A 20,408-nucleotide genomic window follows, 5' to 3' on the forward strand; every position below is an offset into this window, starting at 1 on the left:
AGTACTAGTCTCCAATTTTATTTTTTTAAACATAAGAATTTTATACTTTGAACAAACAAGATCACTGAAAACCATTCCTGTGGTTTTTGAAAAAAGTTTCTAGTTTAGGGAATGTGATCTTAATGTGATATGCACAAACCCTATTTGAAAATGGCAAGACAAACATATACTTTTTCTGGAATTTATAAATCCTGAAGATGGAGAAGAGTTAGTACGGTGACACTGGTTCTGGAAACTGTTGCTTTAAATCCAGGCCAGCAGTGACAAAGTTAATGTAATGACCTCTGTGAACAGAGAGATGCTAGCATTGAGCAGACATCTGGTATAGAAAACATGGTACCTTTGGGAGTTATGGATGTAACTCTAGGTCTGCTCCTGATTTAGTTCAAGGTGTATTTTGCAGAACAACACTGAGATATTATTGGAGCTGTGTGTGAGGAAGTTTGTGGTTACAGTCCTTCTTTGCACCTTATTTTGAAGAACAAATAAAACATTTTTTCTGGCTGCCTTTTAAAAGTTTAAAACAAAAAGGGAGGGTGGGGCAGGGCCTTATTAGGTTATTTCTGATGCTTCAGTATTATAAATTCAATTTTAAGACTGACAACCTGAATTCATGTTGTAAGTATTCCTTTCCTTTTTTGTTTTTTATTTTTGTATCTATACAACCCAAGTTTTTACATAGTATGACCAGCCAAAAAGTATTCCGCTTTTCAAGGTCTGCAAGTAGAGTATATATAAAGCATTTTTCTCAGACATTCACCTTAAAAAAGAAAAAAAAGAAAGAAAGAGAGAAAAAAAAAACAAAACCTATCACATGGGATGAATAAGAAGACCGGTTAGACAGTTTTGTAGATCTTTTTGGTGCTGAACTATGACATGAGCCTTATAGATTGTAAAATAGAGATAGTTGGAACTAATGTACAGAACTAAATGTTTAAACTTTATTTGGCATTGAATTCTGTGAAGTTTCAGTTATCTAAAATAAACTTACACAAATATGAAACGTAATGTTTCAGATTGCAAGGCAATAGGTAATGTAGTGTTTGTAAAATACTCTGTCTAATATTAACTAGCGGTGTTTTGATTTGTATAGTCATAATTTGTTAAAATGACAATTTTAACATCCACTGATATAGATTAATAATGTAAGTTCAGATTTAAGGATTGATGGGAAAATGGTGCATGTAATACTTTTGCAAGTATTGGAGTTCGGTATGTTTTGAAAAGGGTAATTTAACTTTTGGGGTGTCAGGAAATGGGTTTTCTCGAAGTCCCTTGCCAGCAATGGGCAGGCCTGGTAATACTGGCACAGAGCATTAACCGTACACCTTATTAACAGTGAGGTGAATAACTCTGAATAAAGTTTTAGAGAAATTAAAAAAAAAAACTAACTAAACATACTCTTATAATCCAGCAATTGCACTTCTTGCTATTTACGCAGAGGAGGTGAAAACATGTACACATGAAAACCTGCACCCAGATGTCATTTATCCTACCTCAAGCTGGTTTAGCATAAAAGGACAGCAAGGCTGTTGTGATTTATAGACTTTCCTTTTAGTTTGTCATTTAGGAACTCAAGATTGGCCTTTACTTTTTGTTGATATTCCCTAAGCTTCATTGTACACACAGGGCTTCTGTCAGATAGGATTGCACATAATTCACTGAAAGTTGAACTGTTCAAGCACAAGACTTTAAGTAAACATTATATCTTATCGGAAAGTAGAGTGAATCATTTATTGATATTTAAAAATAAAATACATATAAATTACAAGGACATGGGACTTCCTAGGTGGCGCAGTGGTTAAGAATCTGCCTGCCAGTGCAGAGGAAACACGTTCGATCCCTGCTGTAGGAAGATCCCACATGCCGCGGAGCAACTAAGCCCGTGTGCCACAACTATTGAGCCTTGCTCTAGAGCCCATGAGCCATAACTATTGAGCCCATGTGCCTCAACTACTGAAGCCTTCGCGCCTAGAACCCATGCTCCACAACAAGAGAAACCATTGCAATGAGGAGCCCGAGCACCACAATGGAGAGCAGCCCCCGCTCACAGCAACTAGAGAAAGCCCGTGTGCAGCAACGAAGACCCGACACAGCCAATAAAATAATAAAATAAAATTAATCAATTAATTAATTTTAAAAAATTACAAGGACTTTGTGAATCTAACATATGATCTCAAATGGCAAATTAGGAACCACTCAGCCACTTTCAAAACATGTTTTTCAAAATAATACTTTTTACACAGCTTTATTGAGGTAGTATTAATATAAAAGAATTGCACATATTTAAGGTATACAATTTGATGATATGCAAACTTCTGCGATACTGTTACAGGGAAGAGCTAAATCGGACTCCCTGTTAGATCTGTTTGTTTTACATTAACCTTTGTATTCTATGGCTTTTGCTACAAGTTCAGAATGTTGCTTTATAGCCTGAAATATACAGGATAGCCCATTCTCGAACCTCTGACCTTTAAAGGTATATAACACTTTTTCATTCATTAAAGTTGCAGAACAAAAAATAACATTTGCCTTGTTGGAGGTTTACAGGAACATGTGACCTGACCTACATGGACAGCTGCAAGAACAAAGGATTCTGGCACCAGGAAGTCTGCAATAACCAACAACACCCCCTTCCCTTTTTAGTATAAAAGAAGCCTGAATTCTAACTCAGGCAAGATGGTTTTTTTGACACACACTAGTTTGCCATCTTCTTGGTCTGCCGGCTTTTCTGAATAAAGTCGTATTCCTTGCCTCAACACCTCGTCTCCGATTCATTGGCCTGTCCTGGGGCAAGCAGAGTGAACTTGGACTCTGTAACAATACCACCGCAGGATGGTGGGGGGAGGAACTGGGGCCATTGTGGGCAGGGGTGGGTCAGCTTCCCCACTTCCTCATTTTACACCACAGGAATACAGACACATACAGACACATTCAGACGCCCCCTACAAAAAGAGAAGTCCAGGTTCTGAAGTCAGAGAGTGGGGGCATGAACACGTCTTTCTTCACTCAGTTCCACACAAGCCAGCTGCCTCACACTATAAAAGAAAACAATCAAGAATCAATTCAGGTTGGTCGCTGTAGGTGGTGACATTCTGAACAAATTTCCACTACTCAAAATGTTCAAGTCCAGAGCATCCCCATAACCCAACTCCTCTCCCACTTCAGGCCCTCCAGAGTCTCACCTTTAGAAGCCATGAGAAACCTAGACGTTGTCTCCTCCTGGGGTAGAACAGAACAGAACTCGGTCAGAGCCCAGAGGAGATGAGACTAAGGGAACATTACGGGGTGGGTGAACCCCCCCAGTGGGCTTCCATCTACACTACCTCCAGGATCTCAGGGTTCACCCTCCCCTACACCCGTCCATACTTACCTGCAGCCTGATTATAGCTCCCTCTATTTCCACCTGTGGGTAAAAAACATCATGTGAGAGGCCGGGGGAACGCAGGGCCATGAGATTCTATAGGAACCCCCTAGTCCTAAACCCCAGGGAAGTTTCCAGAACTGTAAAGGGAGACCCAGGGCAGGATTGGGAAACATGAGGAAAGACGGTATATGGGAACTGTAGCAACCCCCTCTTGGAGGTCTGTCCTTAGCTGCTGGAAATCAGATCCCCATTACCAGAGTGAAAATGTTTCCTCTTTTACACATGTGCTTTCCAAGAGTGTTAGAAACCGGGCGTCAGACTGGGTAAGTACATGTAAGTAGATGGTGCCTCCCAGTACTGAGGCAAGAGATGGGAAATTTTCTGTCCTGAAACTCCCCCAGCGGCACAAGAAAACTCAGATTTCACCTCTTTCCTACCTGATCTCTTCTTCCTCCAAATCACAGCTCCAGTGACCACAGCTCCAAAGACAACCAGGACAATGGCAACGATGAGGAGGGTTTCGGACCGAAAAGGTGGCTCTGGGGAGGGAAGGTGAGGGCGCCTGACCACCAGTCCTCAGCATTGATCCCCCTGAGGGTCTGCAGAAGGGCTCCTACTTCGGTTTTCTGAGAACAGGATCCACACCTTCATCCCCCTTCTTACCCCATCTCAGGGTGAGGGGCTCCTGAAGCCCCTCGTGCTGCACATGGCATGTGTATCTCCGCTCCTCTCCAGAAGGCACCACTAGGGAAGCCCACTTCTGGAAGGTTCCATCCCCTGAAGGCCTGGTATCCACAAGATCCATGTCCTGGGTTTGGTCCTCCCCATCATGCTGCCAGGTCAGTGAGATCTCCTCAGGGTAGAAGCCCAGGGCCCAGCACCTCAGGGTGACCTCACGGTCAGTGATGGGGTGGTGTGTCACATGGGTCTTTGGAGGAACTGAGGAGAAAGGTGAGAAAATTTAGGAACTTTGTATTAACTCCCATGGGCCACATGAAGGGACATTTCTGAGACCATTCTGAGAATGGAGGGAATAAATGGGGTGGGAGGAGGGAGTGCAAAACCCAGACACCAGCCTGGACTCCAGGATATGGGATAACTTCCGCTTTGGAAAGTTCTACGAACAGGATAAGACAGCCCAGGGTAGGAGGCTCCAGGTCTCTGAGACAATACACACTTCTGGTCCTGACCTAGGCGGAGACTGAATGACTCAAAAAACCTGGAGTCAGATGGCCAGTGAAGTTGGGCATGGGGCAGAGATCAAGAGTATGTCAGTAAGAGTTTGACCAGAGTCAATGAAACCCGCTAATAAATTATTTCAGAAATCTCCACATCCGGAGAGACAGAATCCTTTAATGGTGCTGAGATGGATGGATCCTCGGGTATAGAATCTAAAAACCTCACTCTCAGTATCCTAGAGGAGGCTGGAAGAATTCTGGTGTCAAGCCCCTGTTTCTCCCCTTTAGGTTGGGCCAGCTGGAGGTACAGCTCCAGGCTAAGGTGAGATCTGGGAGGGCGCACGGCCCCTCTACCTGTGCGCTGCAGTGTCTCCTTCCCCTTCTCCAGGTACTCGCGGAGCCACTCCACGCACTGGGTCTCCAGGTATGCCCGGTACTGTTCCGCTGCTCCCTCCAACTCCCACTTGCGCCGGATGATCTGAGCCGCCGTGTCCGCCGCGGTCCAGGAGCGCAGGTCCTCGTTCAGGGTGATGTAATCCTCGCCGTCGTAGGCAAAATGCTCATACCCGCGAAGGATGCGCCCGTCAGGCCCCACGTCGCAGCCAGACGTCCAAAGGAGGCTGTGAGAATCTGCCAGGTCCCCGTAGTTAGCTCCACCCACCTAATCCGCCCCAGCGCTCAAGCCCACCCACCCATGCTCACTCTGCGCCAGACCCACGGGCGGTGATTGGTCAGAGACCGTTTTTCTCCCAAAATGAAAACAAAATCCGAGTGAATCCTAGCCCTAGCGGGCTCTTCCCAGACCAAGGAGGGGTCGGAGGATATCCTGACCTCGAGGTGAATCTCGGACCAGGGAACTCAGGGAGGCCCCGGCTTGTGAAGGGGGATGCAGGAACTCACCCGACTCACTGTGGTTGTGGTTACCAACGATCATCTGCAGGTTCGACTGTGACTCCTGAGAATGTTCTCTGGCTATCCTCGTTTGCCAGTCCCAGTACTCCTGCCCCTCCTGCTCCATCCACGGCGCCCGCGGCTCCATCCTTGGATTCGCGGTGTCGCTGTTGTACCTTACGAACTGCGTGTCGTCCAAGTAGCCGACAGATGTGTAAAGGTCTCGCCTGTGGCCAGGTCCGGATACCAGGAGGTGGAAGTACCTCAAGGAGTGAACCCCTGGGATCGGGAGGGGCTGAGACCCGGCCCGACCCTCCTCTGGGCGCGGGTGCCCGGGTCGGAGGTGAATGTGGCCTGTAGGGGAGAAGGGGGCCAGGGGGTATATGAGACGGAAAAGGGGCGGTGGGAGAACCGAGTGGTGAGAGGAGAGGGCTGCAGGCTCGGAAGGGACAGGGGAGGGTCAGGACAGTGTGGGGCCAAGGTAGTGGTTCTGGCCCTGGGGCGAGAGAAACGCGGCTTCCCCAGGATTCCTTAGCCCCGCCAGGCGGTCCCCTCGCTCCTCCCCGCAGAGGCCGCTCCCTCCCGACCCCGCACTCACCCGCCCGGGTCTGGGTCAGGGCCAGGGCCCCCGAGAGCAGCAGGAGGAGGGTTCGGGGCTCGGTGACCCGCATCCTTGAGGTTTGGGGAGAATCTGAATTCGACTGGTCTGAGAACTTCGTAACAGTGAACCGAGGTGGCGCTGATTGGCTTCTCTAGAAACCAATGGGACTGAGACCTGGAGCAGCATTATATGTATCCAGGAAGAAGGACCTGACACAGGTTGTGAGAGAGAGAAGTGAAACTGGGGAGGGAGCTGGGGAATCCGCCATGCTTGGCTTCTGCGCCCCAGACACCGGCCTGAGGACCTGAGACCTGACAGCCACACCCGGGGCACCTGGGATTTGTCCTGCCCCTCTCCTCCTGGGCCAAGAGCCCTTTGTCACACAGTCTCCCTGGCCCACAGGCTGTTTGAGAACACCAGGAGAAACCCCCAAGTTGGGCTCAGCCCCTTTGCCTTCCCTTCCCAAGTTCCCTCTCCCTGACCTGTAACTCCTACCGCTTAATCCTCCCCCTGGCTTCTCCTAGAAAAAAAACAAACTCCCAAGGAATATGATACCAGAGAGTGAGCTGGCCTTGGGAAAGCTGGTGAAGAAATAATGTTTTCCTCTTTAAATCTGGGACAGCTGTGCCTGGGAGACCAAGTAGAGACTCCTATAGACACCAGTTTCCTCTTTGTTTATTAACCACAATCTTGTTATCCCCTGAATGATCGGGAATCTAATCTGTAAAAGTAGTGATTTTACCCTTCGCATATAAATGTGTCTAAACACCCCTGCAATAACCAAAGTTCATAATTTCACTTTCCCAAACTGTGACTCTAGGCTTTTATATTTTAAAATTACCTTTATTCCGTAGCCCTGAGTTTTTCTGTGGGAGTCCCAGACACGTGGTCAATACAAAGACGCACATGGGCACACAATTTGTTCCTGTAAAAGATCTGTGCCTGAGCCTTAATTTACAGCAGTGACTGAGTGATGACAGGAGATGCTAATGCCATTGAAAGACAATATTTTATTACTTACACTTCCTGAGAGGAGGGGGCATGGCACATCACACAGGGCCACATGGGGAAGCACCAAGGTTGGTCAGGAGGCTAAGGACAGGGAAAAAGCATGGCTCAGAACCTTCATTAGGTTTTCCTTGAGAATAGCAAAGCGGGGCTGGGGAAACATCTCAGGATTGGCTAGTTTGAATGATGTCATTGGCGGGCTCTGGGAGATAGGGCTTGTCTCTAGGTGTCTGGTACCTGGCCCTGGGTAATGAGGACAGAGGAATATCGCCTTCTGGAATGTAAGACCTGATAGAAGAGGTGATTCCAAATATGGGCTCTGGATTGTCTAATTTGCAAAGGAAAGGCTGCTCCTGAGCAAGCCCTTTGCTCTCTGTAGGAATTGGTCAGCCCTGGAGGGCAAGTCCCCCCCACCAGTCCCCCTCCCCCCCACTCCCCCGCCATTCTCCCATTATCCAGGCCACAAATGCCAGAGCATCAAGAATACAAAAACAATGCTTGGTAATGACCCAGAGGGGTGGGATAGGGAGAGTGGGAGGGAGCTTGAAGGAGGAGGGGATGTGGGAATATATGTATAAATATGGCTGATTCACTTTGTTGTACAGCGGAAACTGGCACAACATCGTAAAGCAATTACACTCCTGTAAAGATCTGAAGGAAGAAAATACAGAAAATATCATTAATACATTATATTCCAACAGAGTGCACAAACTTTAATCACCTCAAAGTTGCAAGTGTTGGATGCAGTCAAAATGCCCTTCACAAAACATGGCAGCATTCCCTGCGTTTGTGATGAGCACCTAAGGGATGTGCACATTTTATTGGGCACTTGGTATTATTTTCTTTCACCTGATTCACAAAAGGAGGCATTTGGTTTTTAGGCAACCTCACAGAACATAGCAAATACTAGATGCAAAGAATGCCTGTTAAGCAAATCAATAGAACAACCTATTTAAATCTGAGAGTGTCGCTGCTTTAGAAGTCTTTACATCTGCTTCTTCTCCACACCTCCTGCTTCTCTAGCCTTTCTCTCTGTCTCTCTCTCATCTCTCAGGCCCTCTTCTCCCCTTAGTCTCCACCACCTTCTCATTCCTGAATTGTGGCACTAGAGCCACTGCCTCACCTGCTACGCATGGACTATTCTCCCCAGAGAAGTGAGCAATCCTAATGTGACTCAGAATATGTCATTTCTTTTTTTTTTTTAAACACTCCAGAGGCTCCATCTCACTGTTGGGAGGTTTCTGGAATGTAAGGTACATGAGCTCAGGGGCTTTGGACTGTTTTGGTTAAAGCTGTATCCCCAGCATGTAGAGCTATGCCTGGTACGTAGCGAGCACTAAATTAATCATTGCCAAACAAATGAAAAAAAAAACTGATTGTATTAAAGTTTAATGGCATCACATAAAAATCAGAGAATGAAAAATACAGGAATAAAAATTAGGAAAGATTTTATTTCGTGCAGCTAGCATACATGAGAGTTCCTAAATTCATTCCAGTGGAGAAAATGTTTTGTGCTTATCTGTTGCACAGTTGAGCTTGCGCATTAGTTTTCCACTGCTGCATAAAATGTTACCACAAAGGTAGTGGCCTCTAACAAGACCCATTTCAATGCTCATAGTTCTGTGGGTCAAAAGTCTAGATGTGGTGTGGAGGGGGTCTCTGTTCTGCATTTCACGAGGCTGTGTTTGCAACTAGAGCTTGAGGTCCTCCTCCAAGCTCATCCAGAACCCTCTGCAGAGTTTCATTTCTTATAGTTGTAGGACTAAGGTCTCCATTGCCCTCCTTGAGATCAGTAGAATGCTGCTCTCAGTTCCTCTGGCCACCAGCATTTCTTGCCATGTGGCCCCCTCCATTTTCAAGCCTCCCTCACGCTGAATCCCTCTCACTCTTTGAATCTCTTTGTTCAGGAAGAACCCAGTCCTGTTAAGAGTTCACTTGATTAGGTCAGGATTACCCATGATCATCCCCCTGCTGTAAATTCAACTGATATGAACCTTAATTACATATGAAAAATCCCTTCACAGTAGCACTTGCATTAGTGCTTGATCAGACAGCTGGGAGGTGAACAACCAGCGGATGGTTATTTCAGGCCGTGTTAGAATCTGCCTAACATGGCCTGGTTCTCCTTTGAATTTAATTGGGTCAAAGTTGGAAATGACAGTTCAAACAGATAATATTGTTGTGAATGTTAATAATATGCTTTTTGTCCAGTTAACCATGCAAATTCTTCTTAAATCTTAAAACCAAATGATGAGGGACTTCCCTAGTGGCATAGTGGTTAAGAATCTGCCTGCCAATGCAGGGGACACGGGTTCAAGTCCTGGTCCAGGAAGATCCCACGTGCCATGGAGCAACCAAGCAGGTGCACTACAACTACTGAGCCTGTGCTCTAGAGCCTGCAAGCCACAACTACTGAAGCCCTCGCACCTAGAGCCCCCACTCCGCAACAAGAGAAGCCACTGCAATGAGCAGCCGGAGCACTGCAACAAAGGGTAACCTCTGCTTGCTGCAACTAGAGAAAGCCCACGCCAGCAGCGAAGACCCAACGCAGCCATAAATAAATAAATCTTTTAAAAAAATAAATGTTTAATATCCCATAGTTAATTTAGAGCATATCAAAATTAAAGTGCAATAATCCATTATTTTCTCTGGATGCTGTAATAACTGTGTACAGCTATAAAACTGAGCAACTAAAAACAACAAATATTTATTATGTTCCACAGTTTCCAGCATCAGAATTGTAGGGAAGGTTTACTTGAGTTCTGGCTAGGGCCTCTCACAAGGTTGCAATGAAGCTGTCAGCCAGGGCTGCATTATCTGATGGCTTGACAGGGGCAGGAGAATTCATGTGACACATGGCTCACTCATATGGCTGTTGGAAGAGGCCTCCTTTCCCTCCTGGATGGTCCTGGGAAGCCTCAGTTCCTAGCCATATGCCCTTTCCTTAAAGCAGCTAATGACTAAGTAGCTGTCTTCCTCCAGAGCAGGTGATCTGAGAGAGGGCAGCCAAGACGGAAGCTGCAGTATGTTTGATGTCCTAGACCCAGAGTCACACACCATTACAGCAGATTTGCTCTCTCAGAGGTGAATTATTAGGTCCCACCCACACTCAAGAGGAGAAAATGAAGCTCCACCTCTGGAAGGGAGGAGTATCAAAGAACTTACTCACATGTTAAAACCAAAATTAAAATTAAATATTGTTTCAGGATTTTGTAAATCAAATGCTTCCTTTATCCAATCATTTTTCTTGAGTACTTCAAATTTCCTTTTGGAAAGTAATAATAAAAGTTTGAGACAGAGAAGTGAAATTCACCAAGATCTCTAACTTTTCCTGCAAATGCTGTATGTTCAAAACATACAGTAGCTAATATTGAACATTTCAAAGACCTAGGAGATATAACAATAATGCCTTTAAAGTAATTTTTTTCACTATCTTTGTTTTTCCCCTAGAAGTTTCAAATTTAGTATGTTAAGAATACTAAAAAAAAATTTGGGACTTCCCTGGTGGCATGGTGGTTAAGACTTCACACTCCCAATGCAGGGGGCCAGGGTTCACTCCCTGATCAGGGAACTAGATCCCACAGGCATGCCCCAACCAAGAGTTCACATGCCACAACTAAGGAGCAGGTGGCTGCAAGTAAGGAGCTTGCAAGCTGCAATGAAGGAGCTTAGAGCCTGCTGCAACTAAGACCTGGTGCAACCAAATAAATAAATAAAAAGAATACTTAAAAAAATTAGCTAGAGTGGAATGCTAACTGTTCTTTCTTTTTATAGCTTATTCCTTCTTCTCTGATTTATACTAAATCTATTTTCTTATCCTCTCAACACCTGCAATTTATCTTCAATGCCTTTCCCTTTATTCAATTAGCATCTCTAAATTTCCTTCCTCTCCTTTTCTTTTTCCATACCTCCCAAACAATACCTTAAATGTAAAAGTAGCTAATAAAACATGTTCTTATGTGTCCAAAAAAAAAAAAATTAGCTAAAATGCCAATTTTCATACTCAAATATCATCTTCAATAATAATGCCTAATGAGATTTCATTTCAACTGGAAAAATAAGAATCTCATACCTTTGTCTCCCCACCTAGCTTAGTATCATAACAGCAGCTTTGATGTGACTCATTAGATAGAAATGGCTAATTCCGATCAAGGAAGAAAGTTTTTCCAAAAAAACTGACTATTTAGATGGTGTCCTGTAATAATTTTAACATCTCTCACTATGTTTTCCAGGGAGATTTGATAGAAGTGATTTAGGCACCAACACAAATTAAAAAGAACTGCTGGGACTTCCCTGGTGGCACAGTGGTTAAGAATCCTCCTGCCAATGCAGGGGACATGGGTTTCATCCCTGGTCTGGGAAGATCCCACATGCCATGGATCAACTAAGCCTGTGTGCCACAACTACTGAGCCTGCACGCTAGAGCCAGAGACACAACTACTGAGCCCTCGTGCTGCAACTACTGAACTTTACGTGCCTAGAGGCCATACTCTGCAACAAGAGAAGCCACCACAATGAGAAGCCCGTGCACCACAATGAAGAGTAGCCCCTGCTCACCACAACTAGAAAAAGCCTGTGCACAGCAACGAAGACCCAAAGCAGCCAATAAATAAATAAATAAATTTATATATATATTTTTTAAAAGCACTGCTATTGGGACTTTCCTGGCGGTCCAGTGGTCAAGACTCCATGCTTCCACTGCAGATGACAGGGTTTAATCCCTGGTCGGGGAACTAGGATCCCACATGCTGCAGGGCGTGGCCAATAAACAGTTAATTAATTAATTAATTAAAAAATTTTAAAAGCACTATTATATGAAAATAAAATTTTGAGCAGCTCTGTCTATTGTGTTTTGCACTCATGTTTACTATTTCATCACTGGTCATTCATTTATATTTTTCCAGCTTAATTTATACTGAGCAACAATATACTTTTTCATTCTGTAAATATATTTAATCCAGATGAATGTGAGGTTAAATATATTTAATCGAGATGAATTTAATCCAGCAAATCCTTCACAAGATAGAATTGCCTTGCACATCAGATTAAATATTCTGCTCCAAATAACCCAATCCACAAATGGGCGGAAGACCTAAATAGACATTTCTCCAAAGAAGACATACAGATGGCCAACAAACACATGAAAAGATGCTCAACATCACTCATCATCAGAGAAATGCAAGTCAAAGCCACAATGAGGTATCACCTCACACCTATCAGAATGGCCATCATCACAAAATCTGGAAACAACAAATGTTGGAGAGGGTGTGGAGAAAAGGGAACTCTCCTGCACTGTTGGTGGGAATGTAAGTTGGTACAGCCACTATGGAAAACAATTTGGAGGTTCCTTTGAAAACTACAAATAGAACTACCATATGATCCAGTAATCCCACTTCTGGGCATATACCCAAAGAAAACCATAATCCCAAAAGAAACTTGTACCATAATGTTTATTGCAGCACTATTTACAATAGCCAGGACATGGAAGCAACCGAAATGCCCATCAACAAATGAATGGATAAAGAAGATGTGGCATATATATATACAATGGAATATTACTCAGCTATAAAAAGGGATGAGATGGAGCTATATGTAATGAGGTGGATAGACCTAGAGTCTGTCATACAGAGTGAAGTAAGTCAGAAAGAGAAAGACAAATATTGTATGCTAACTCATATACGGAATCTAAAAATGGTACTGATGAACTCAGTGACAAGAACAAGGACGCAGATGCAGAGAATGGACTGGAGAACTCGAGGTTTGGGAGGGGGCGGGGGGTGAAGGGGAAACTGAGACGAAGTGAGAGAGACGAAGAGAGAGTGCACAGACATATATATACTACCAACTGTTAAACAGATAGCCAGTGGGAAGTTGTTGTATAACAAAGGGAGTCCAACTAGAGGAGGGAAGATGCCTTAGAGGACGGGGTTGGGGAGGGTGGGGGGGACTCGAGGGAGGGTGGGGGGGGGGATTGAGGGAGGGAGGGAATATGGGGATATGTGTATAAAAACAGATGATTGAACTTGGTGTACCCCCCCCAAAATAATAAAAATAAATAAATAAATAAAAAATAAATAAATAAATATTCTGCTCCAGAAAAACTAACAGAGATGCCAATGAGCAAAAGAGCAAATGACCTACTTCTAGACAAAGAGATTTTTATGACATCCTGGATTCTCTCTCTAACATGGTTCATAAAAACTGGCTATGAAAAAGAAAAAAAACTGGTTATGGCTTTGTTCCAAGGTGAGTAGTTCTTACTAAGGATCCTTGAAATAAACTTTGGTATGAAATTTTCTCTCATTAAAAAAAAATTAGCTTGAAATGGTTCAGTTTCAAAAATACCAGTTTAAGAAGTCCTGATACATATATGGTAACACTGATCTCCCAGTTCATCCCACCCCCCCAACCCCCTGCCTTCCCCACTTGGTGTCCGTGTTTGTTCTCTACATCTGTGTCTCTATTTCTGCCATATATACATTACTAATAAGAAAAAAAAATCAAACTACACTTTAAATATTTATTGTATGTCAAATGTATCTCAATAAAAGTTATATATATAAAAAAAGGAGTCCTGATACAGTAAATACCTAGGCACCCACCAATGAGATAAGAAACAGAAGCTATGAGACCACTGTGAACCACTTGGCAACCGTATCTCCCAGATGTAACCTCTAACCTGAAACGTGTGTTTACTGTTCCTTTGAGTTTCTCTAAAGATTTTACAGTAAGTGCATATATCCCCAAACCAAATATTATTTAGTTTTGGCTGTTTTTAACCTTCCTTCAGTGAACATATACAGCATGTATTCTTCTCTGTGGCTCAGTGTTATGTGTAGATGAGTTTTCTGATGTTTGATAACATGGTTCACTCATTTTTACCACTGTAAAATTTTACATTTTATGGTTATACCACAATTTTGCTATTTTCCTTTTGATGAATGTGTGGGTTCTCCAGTTTTTGCCATAAACTTTCGTGTACATGTCTCCTGGGACACAGAGGCAAGCAGCTCCTCAGAGTGGATGATCAGGAGTAGTGAGACAGGCTGGGACCCCGGACCCTTTGCTGCAATACTGCAATGCTTGCACCTGGACACACCTCTCCTGGAGCAACAAAATACAAAGCAACTGTATGAGACTAAAAATAACTCTGTGCATGCACAGTTGGGGCAAATTCCGGAAGCAAAAGATAGAGACCAAAAAAACCCAACTGCCACTTTGGAAGAGCCTGGAGCAAGAACAGGGTTTCAGGAGCAAGAACAGGGTTTCAGGAGCAAAATCAGGGTGTTAGGAGCAAAAGCAGGGTACTGCGCATGCCCCCTGCACACACCACCACCTAAGGTGTGGGCAAAACGCCTAAGCCACCCCTCTGGCCCAACCCCTGGACACGCCCCTACCTCATCCCAAATAAGGAACAAGCTTGCCACCCCACCCCCACCCCACCCCCACCCCACCCCCGCCCCGGGGAGCAAGCAAGCAAGTTGTTTGTTCTCCCTTCCCCTTGCTGCAGCAGGGGCCCCAGTAAAGCCTGGCCTGAATTTCTTGTCTGGCCTCTAGTCAATTTCTATTGATTGAGGAAGGCCAAGAACCCTGGTCAGTAACAGTAGGATTGCTGGATTATATGGTGTATGTACTGCAACCATTCTAGATAATGCTAATTTGATTTCCAAAGTGCTTGCATCAATTTGAATTTTTACCAGGGATGTGTAAGTGTTCATGTTGTTTTTGTGATCGCTGGAGAGGAAGCTGTTTTTAGCAGAAGAGGAGGAAAGAATAGTTCACACCCACTTCCTGGGTTGAAAGTCACTTCCTGGATTGCAGAATCACCCCAGCATATTTTTCTGAGTCTATTAATAATTTCATTTCATTTACTTTTATTCCATACACCTGGCATCATACTTTTTAAACTTATTTTTATTGAAATATAGTTGAATTACAATGTTGTGTTAATTGAAAAAGAATGTGTGTGTGTATATATATACGCCAGCATACTTTTAGCATATACGTCAGAATGCTTCCTTTCAGCATAACCATATAGTATTTATTTATATGTTTGGAAACTTCATATTAAAAGAAAGAGGAACAAAGGAGGGAGAAAGGCGAGGAGGAAGGGGAGAAGGAAAGAAAAGACAAAAGAAATAAAAGAACAAAAGGTGAGGAATTGGAAATATCGAGTATAGATAGCATTTTTAAAGCACTAGGAAATAGAACAGATTTAGACAATGCCTATAGAATAATAAAAACTTAAGAGAGTTTTATTACTTAGCTTTCTTGTACAGAAAATTACCCTAAAACTTAGTGTCTTAAAGCAACAAATATCATTAACTCAAAGAGATACTAAAAAGACAAGCAAAATGAAGCAGATGCTGGTCAGAGAAGCTGGATGAAGACAAGGATTTTTTACAAGCTAGAAAAATAATAGGTACACAAGTGAAAATGATTTTGCTAGTCCGTGTCCTCCAGGAAGCAGTTGCCAACATGAAATTAAACTTACCAGTATTTTATCAGGGGGAAACACTTGTCAGAGAACATGAGGGAGGCAGAAAACACTGGGAGAGGCAGCCAACTGAGGTGCAAGTCTGACCCCTAGAGACAGACAGGAGAGAAGGTTCGTTGAACTATCCCAGACCACCAGGCAATGGAAGCGAAGTTGAGCAAGGTCATAGAAGAGTCCTTGAGCCACAGATGGCCATCAGAGGAGCCCTATGTCTCCTGGAAATAAGCCTGCCTTAGGGTCCCTACTGTGACTAACTTGTCTAGGGACAGCCCATGGGAAGCAGCGTCTGCACCAAGGCTGCCATGGATCTTAGAGCACAGGAGCAGGGGCCCTTGTGCCTTACCTGGGGGATGTGTCCTAAATCTTCCTACCTGAGGGGTCTGGACCCTTGGAAATCAAACCCTTCTCAGGCTGGGTTGCTGGACGTATCCATTCATAATTTCATGGAACAAGGGAGAACCAGGAGAAACCCACATCTCTCACCTGAGTTCCCCATGTAGTCCTCCTGCACCAGTTATGTAATAGCATCTCCATCCCTCCTGAGGATCAGAGTCAATTGCTCCTGCCTAGAGAGGAGAGAACCCCTCTTCTCACCTGTTGGTCTCTGGGCACATGGAATCCAAACTTCCCTGGTGGCAACTGTAATGTATAGTTCAATGGGACCCTTGTCATGTCCCCTTAAGAGTGCCTCCCTTGGGGAAATGGAGACCTCCTACCCTGCAGAGCCCAGAGCTGTAGAGACAGAAAGTGTCACAAGTTCCAAGGATTTGGCCATGGACAAGGTTGGGGGCCACTATTCAGCCCTCACATCTTATATTGAAATCACCCAGGACCAAACAGCTAACACTGCTGGAGACAGTGACAGTGAGCCAAGAGCTAAAAGAGTAGAGGAATGAGGGGCTTCCCTGGTGGCACAGTGGTTAAGAACCTGCCTGCCAATGCTGGGAACAAGAGTTCAAGCCCTGGTCCAGGAAGATCCCACATGCCGTGGAGCACCTAAGCCCGTGTGCCACAACTACTGGGATTGTGCTCTAGTGCCCACATGCCACAACTACTGAAGCCCATACACCTAAATCCCGTGCTCCACAAGAGAAGCCACCGCACTGAGAAGCCCCCGCTCTCAGCAACTAGAGAAAGCCTGTGTGCAGCAACAAAGACCCAACTCAGCCAACAAATAAAGAGTAGCGGAATGAGGTCTGGGGGTCCATAGGGAAGGCATAAAACGAGCAGAGTGGGGGCTCTAATGTGATGACAGACTAGGGGATGTTAGGGAAGTGGGAGGGGGAAAGGTCTGGAGGCAGTCATGAGGAGAAGGGCCCCACCCACCTCCAGGCCCAGGGGTACAAGGTCCATGGCAAAGGAAACAGGCACAGAGGACTTCAGAGGGACCATGTCCTCTGGGAGAGCCAGATTTCTGCCAGCACTGTGAAGGGAAGGGAACATCCTCACAGAGGACTTCGGAGATTCTGCTCATCAAGGGCTGAGAACTCCAGGGGTCACAGCGGAAACGTTCAGGAGCTGGGGAGGGGATGCAAGAGGAGGCAGAATCGGGGTGTGCAGACCCTCGTGGAGAGGAGAGTGCAGGCTATTTGGGGGCCTGGTGTGACTAACACACACAGGGGAAGGGCATAATAAGATTAGTCCTGGTAGAGTCAAGGCAGCTGATGGATGTGAGTCTGTGGGAGATGAAGGTGGGGAGGAGCAGGGGTTTGGGGCTCTCACTTGGGCTCTGGGGTGGAGATGACAAGGTTTGGGGTGGCTGGGTCTTAGTTCTAGTGTGTGGACCCTTCTTGACCCCCTGACTGTGGGATGGAGTGCCACAGTCTTCGAGGATTACGTAAGGTCACTCTCACCCTGAGGTCTCAGGTCCACCTTGACATCTGCTGTTGGAGGTGTGACTTCTCGGGGCCCAGGTGTGACCCTGGCACAGGGGCCCTCGTCTGCCCTGAAGAGGAGAACAGAAGGCCCAGGGCAGCTGTGCCCCTGGTCCCAATTGTCCCAAGGTGCACATCTACACTGTGGAATGTTATGTAGATATTGAGATGCGGTTCCCAAACAAGAGATGATTTTATTCAAACACCTGAGTTTCAAAAAACTGAGAAAGAAGTAGAAGAAAATCTTTCTACTTTCCAGTGTTCTTTGGTGTTGTCACCAAGGGGCTAGAGAGGGTGGTTACAGGGAAGAGGAAGAAAGTTCAGAGGTGGCACAAGCAATCCTGAGCTCTCCTCTCCTCCAAACGCAAGAGAGGCGGAGGATAATTAAGAGAATTTTACATTATTTTGATATTTTATAATATTGGGGAATTACAGTTATTTTTTAGTATAATAATAATATTGTTTGAAGAAAAAGCTTCCTTTTCAAGAGATGATACTGAAATATCTAGGGATGAGGGTCATGATGTTGGCAAGTGATTTTCAAGTATTTCAGCAAAAATTATAGAAATACAATTTATTACATACATGAACATATGACAAAATATTAAGATGACTAAGTCTAGGGTTACCGTTGTATTATTCTTTCACACTTGAGGTATCTTTGAAATGTTTCACAAGAATGTGGAGAAAAATTTTAACAATAATAACGCATGGGAAATGTCCACAACGTAATGGTGAATGAAAATCAGGCTTCAAGGGTATGTGTGTGAGAATGTGTGTGAGTGTGAGAAGGCGGGTGTATGAGTGTGTTCTGCATGTGAATGTGTCAGTGTGGATGACAGTATCTGTATGTTGGTGTGTGGCAGTGTGTTTGCATGTGCCAGGCTGCTTGTGCATTCACTCACTCATTCATTCATTCATTCAACAAATACACATATATATATATTTTTTAATTTTTTGGCCACGCCACATGACATGCAGGACCTTTGTTCCCTGACCAGGGATCAAACCGGTGCCCCCTGCAAGTGGACGTGCAGTCTTAACCACTGGACCACCGGGGACGTCCCTCAACAAATATTTTTAAAGCAACCACCAGGCACTATTCAAGGCAATAGGAATACAGCTGTGAACAATCAAAATCCCCATCCTTGTGCTCATAAAGCTTCTACTCTAGAGAAGGGAGAGAAACAATTAAATGACACTTGAAAATGTGTGTTAGTGACCAAGGTGTGAACAAAAGCCACACAAGGCACGGGGTAGAGGGCGGCTGGAGACCCACATGCGGTGAGTAGTGCTGGCAGGGGCTCTCAGTGAGGACATCTGAGGAGAATACCAGGGAGGAAAGTGCTGCCTAGGGGACACGTTTTCAGGCTGGGGAACAGCCAGCAAGGCTCTGGGGTGTGAACACCCTGGGCCTGCTGGAGGGACCACATAGGCAAGGTGTGGACCACATCACAGGACCACAGCCCTGTAAACTGGAAATTAATAGGAAAGTCTTGCAAATGAGAGGCATTTTTGGACACATATTTTTTCTTTGTTTTTTTTCCTTATTGTTATTATTTGAGAGGAATTTTTTTTCCTTTTCTCTTTCTTTTCTTTTCTTTTTTTTTTTGGCTGCGCTGCTTGGCTTGTGGGATCTTAATTCCCTGACCAGGGATCAAATACAGGCCCTCAGCAGTGAAAGTGCAGGGTCCTAACCACTGGACAGCCAGGGGATTCCCAAGAAGTATATCTAATGTAAAATATTTTTCAAAGATCATTCAAGATATTCCAAAGAGTTTGCAAGTGGGAAAATTTCCTCTCTCCCCAGACCCCAGGAATCCAGTTTCCCTGCCAGAGATGAGCATTTTACCAATTTCTCATGTATCCTTCCTGAGAAAAACATACAGATGTTGTTATTGTTGCTACATCAAGAGGGAGTACTGAAAAGAAATAGAGAGTAGAAGAAAATGTTTATTTTCTGTTTCCCTGGCTGTTGTCACCAAGGGGCTGGAGAGAGAGTCACAGGGTAGGGATGGAAACCTCAAAGTTCGCACAAGAACTCTCTTCTCCTTCAATCCTTGTACCACCCTGACCTTGACACCTGTGGAGTCCAAGGTTGCTCAGAAGTTTCTTCTTCCCCACATTGGTACGCAGTCTTTAGGTCAGCCATCTCTGACCAATCTATAGCCCGGACCCTTCCAGGCTGCTCAGAGCAATGTGGTGGTGCCCTCATGTGGCCACAGGGCTGAGGACAGAAGACCCAGTTCTTTCTCCTGCTCAGCCAGAACCTCGCCAGGGTCTCTGGGGGATCCCAGAACCAGAACATGGCTTTAAACACAAGAGGGGGCCTCCATCCTGTCAGTTTTTGGGTATGAGGTGTTTCCTAAAATCCACATTGACACACATTTCCTCCCCACTGAGTCACCATGGACTCTGCCTCAGGGAACAGTGAGGTCTCCAGGCCGTAACATCTGGTTCTCAGGTCCAGGATGGACCCCACAAACAAAGTGGGTTCCCGCAGTCTCCCAGGATTTCTGAGTCCTTATCACTTGTTCCTGCTTCTGCCTCTGAAGCTGGAGGGCCCCTCCATCTCGGAATCAATTCAGTGAGTCTCAGGACACGGGATAGGATCTTGGAGTAGGAAGAGCCCCCAGTGAGTTGGATCCAGGAAGGAGAGGATGCTCCTGGGGAAGTGAGGGTAGGGCAGAAATAAGGACATTTGCGGGGTGAAGTTTACGAGGAGAGAAAAGGAGCCAGGGAGGAGCATGGCATGGGAAAGGCTGGCCATGGCATGGGAAAGGGGACACCTGCAGGGTTGTGTTTGGAGAGTGTTTTCTGAGTATTGGGCCATAGAGAGTGAAGGGCAGGTGTGATACTGTCCCTGTAGGGACCAGCCCTGGCATCAAATTCCCAGGGTTTCCAGGGTCCCACTCCCTGTCCTAGGACCTCACTGGCATGTCTGGGCCCAGCCTTGAGCAATGGGTTGTCACATTCTTCAGTTATCCATTCC

General features: G+C 45.1%; 1 protein-coding gene across 1 annotated transcript; it reads right to left on the reverse strand.

Annotated features, from left to right (window-relative positions):
* Positions 1 to 1,730: 1,730 nt before the first annotated feature.
* On the reverse strand, positions 1,731 to 6,164 carry LOC130830793 (class I histocompatibility antigen, Gogo-B*0103 alpha chain-like). Its single transcript, XM_057698115.1, has 8 exons — positions 6,035 to 6,164; positions 5,446 to 5,790; positions 4,900 to 5,175; positions 4,031 to 4,306; positions 3,805 to 3,906; positions 3,374 to 3,406; positions 3,186 to 3,222; positions 1,731 to 3,038 (listed from the first exon to the last, which is right to left on the reverse strand). Exons 1-7 carry the CDS (start codon positions 6,105 to 6,107, stop codon positions 3,206 to 3,208), a joined length of 1,122 nt encoding a protein of 373 aa, XP_057554098.1. The 5' UTR covers positions 6,108 to 6,164; the 3' UTR covers positions 1,731 to 3,038; positions 3,186 to 3,205.
* Positions 6,165 to 20,408: the final 14,244 nt, after the last annotated feature.

The sequence above is a fragment of the Hippopotamus amphibius genome, chromosome 11 (genome assembly GCF_030028045.1).
Source record: "Hippopotamus amphibius kiboko isolate mHipAmp2 chromosome 11, mHipAmp2.hap2, whole genome shotgun sequence".
NCBI classification, from domain to species: domain Eukaryota; kingdom Metazoa; phylum Chordata; class Mammalia; order Artiodactyla; family Hippopotamidae; genus Hippopotamus; species Hippopotamus amphibius.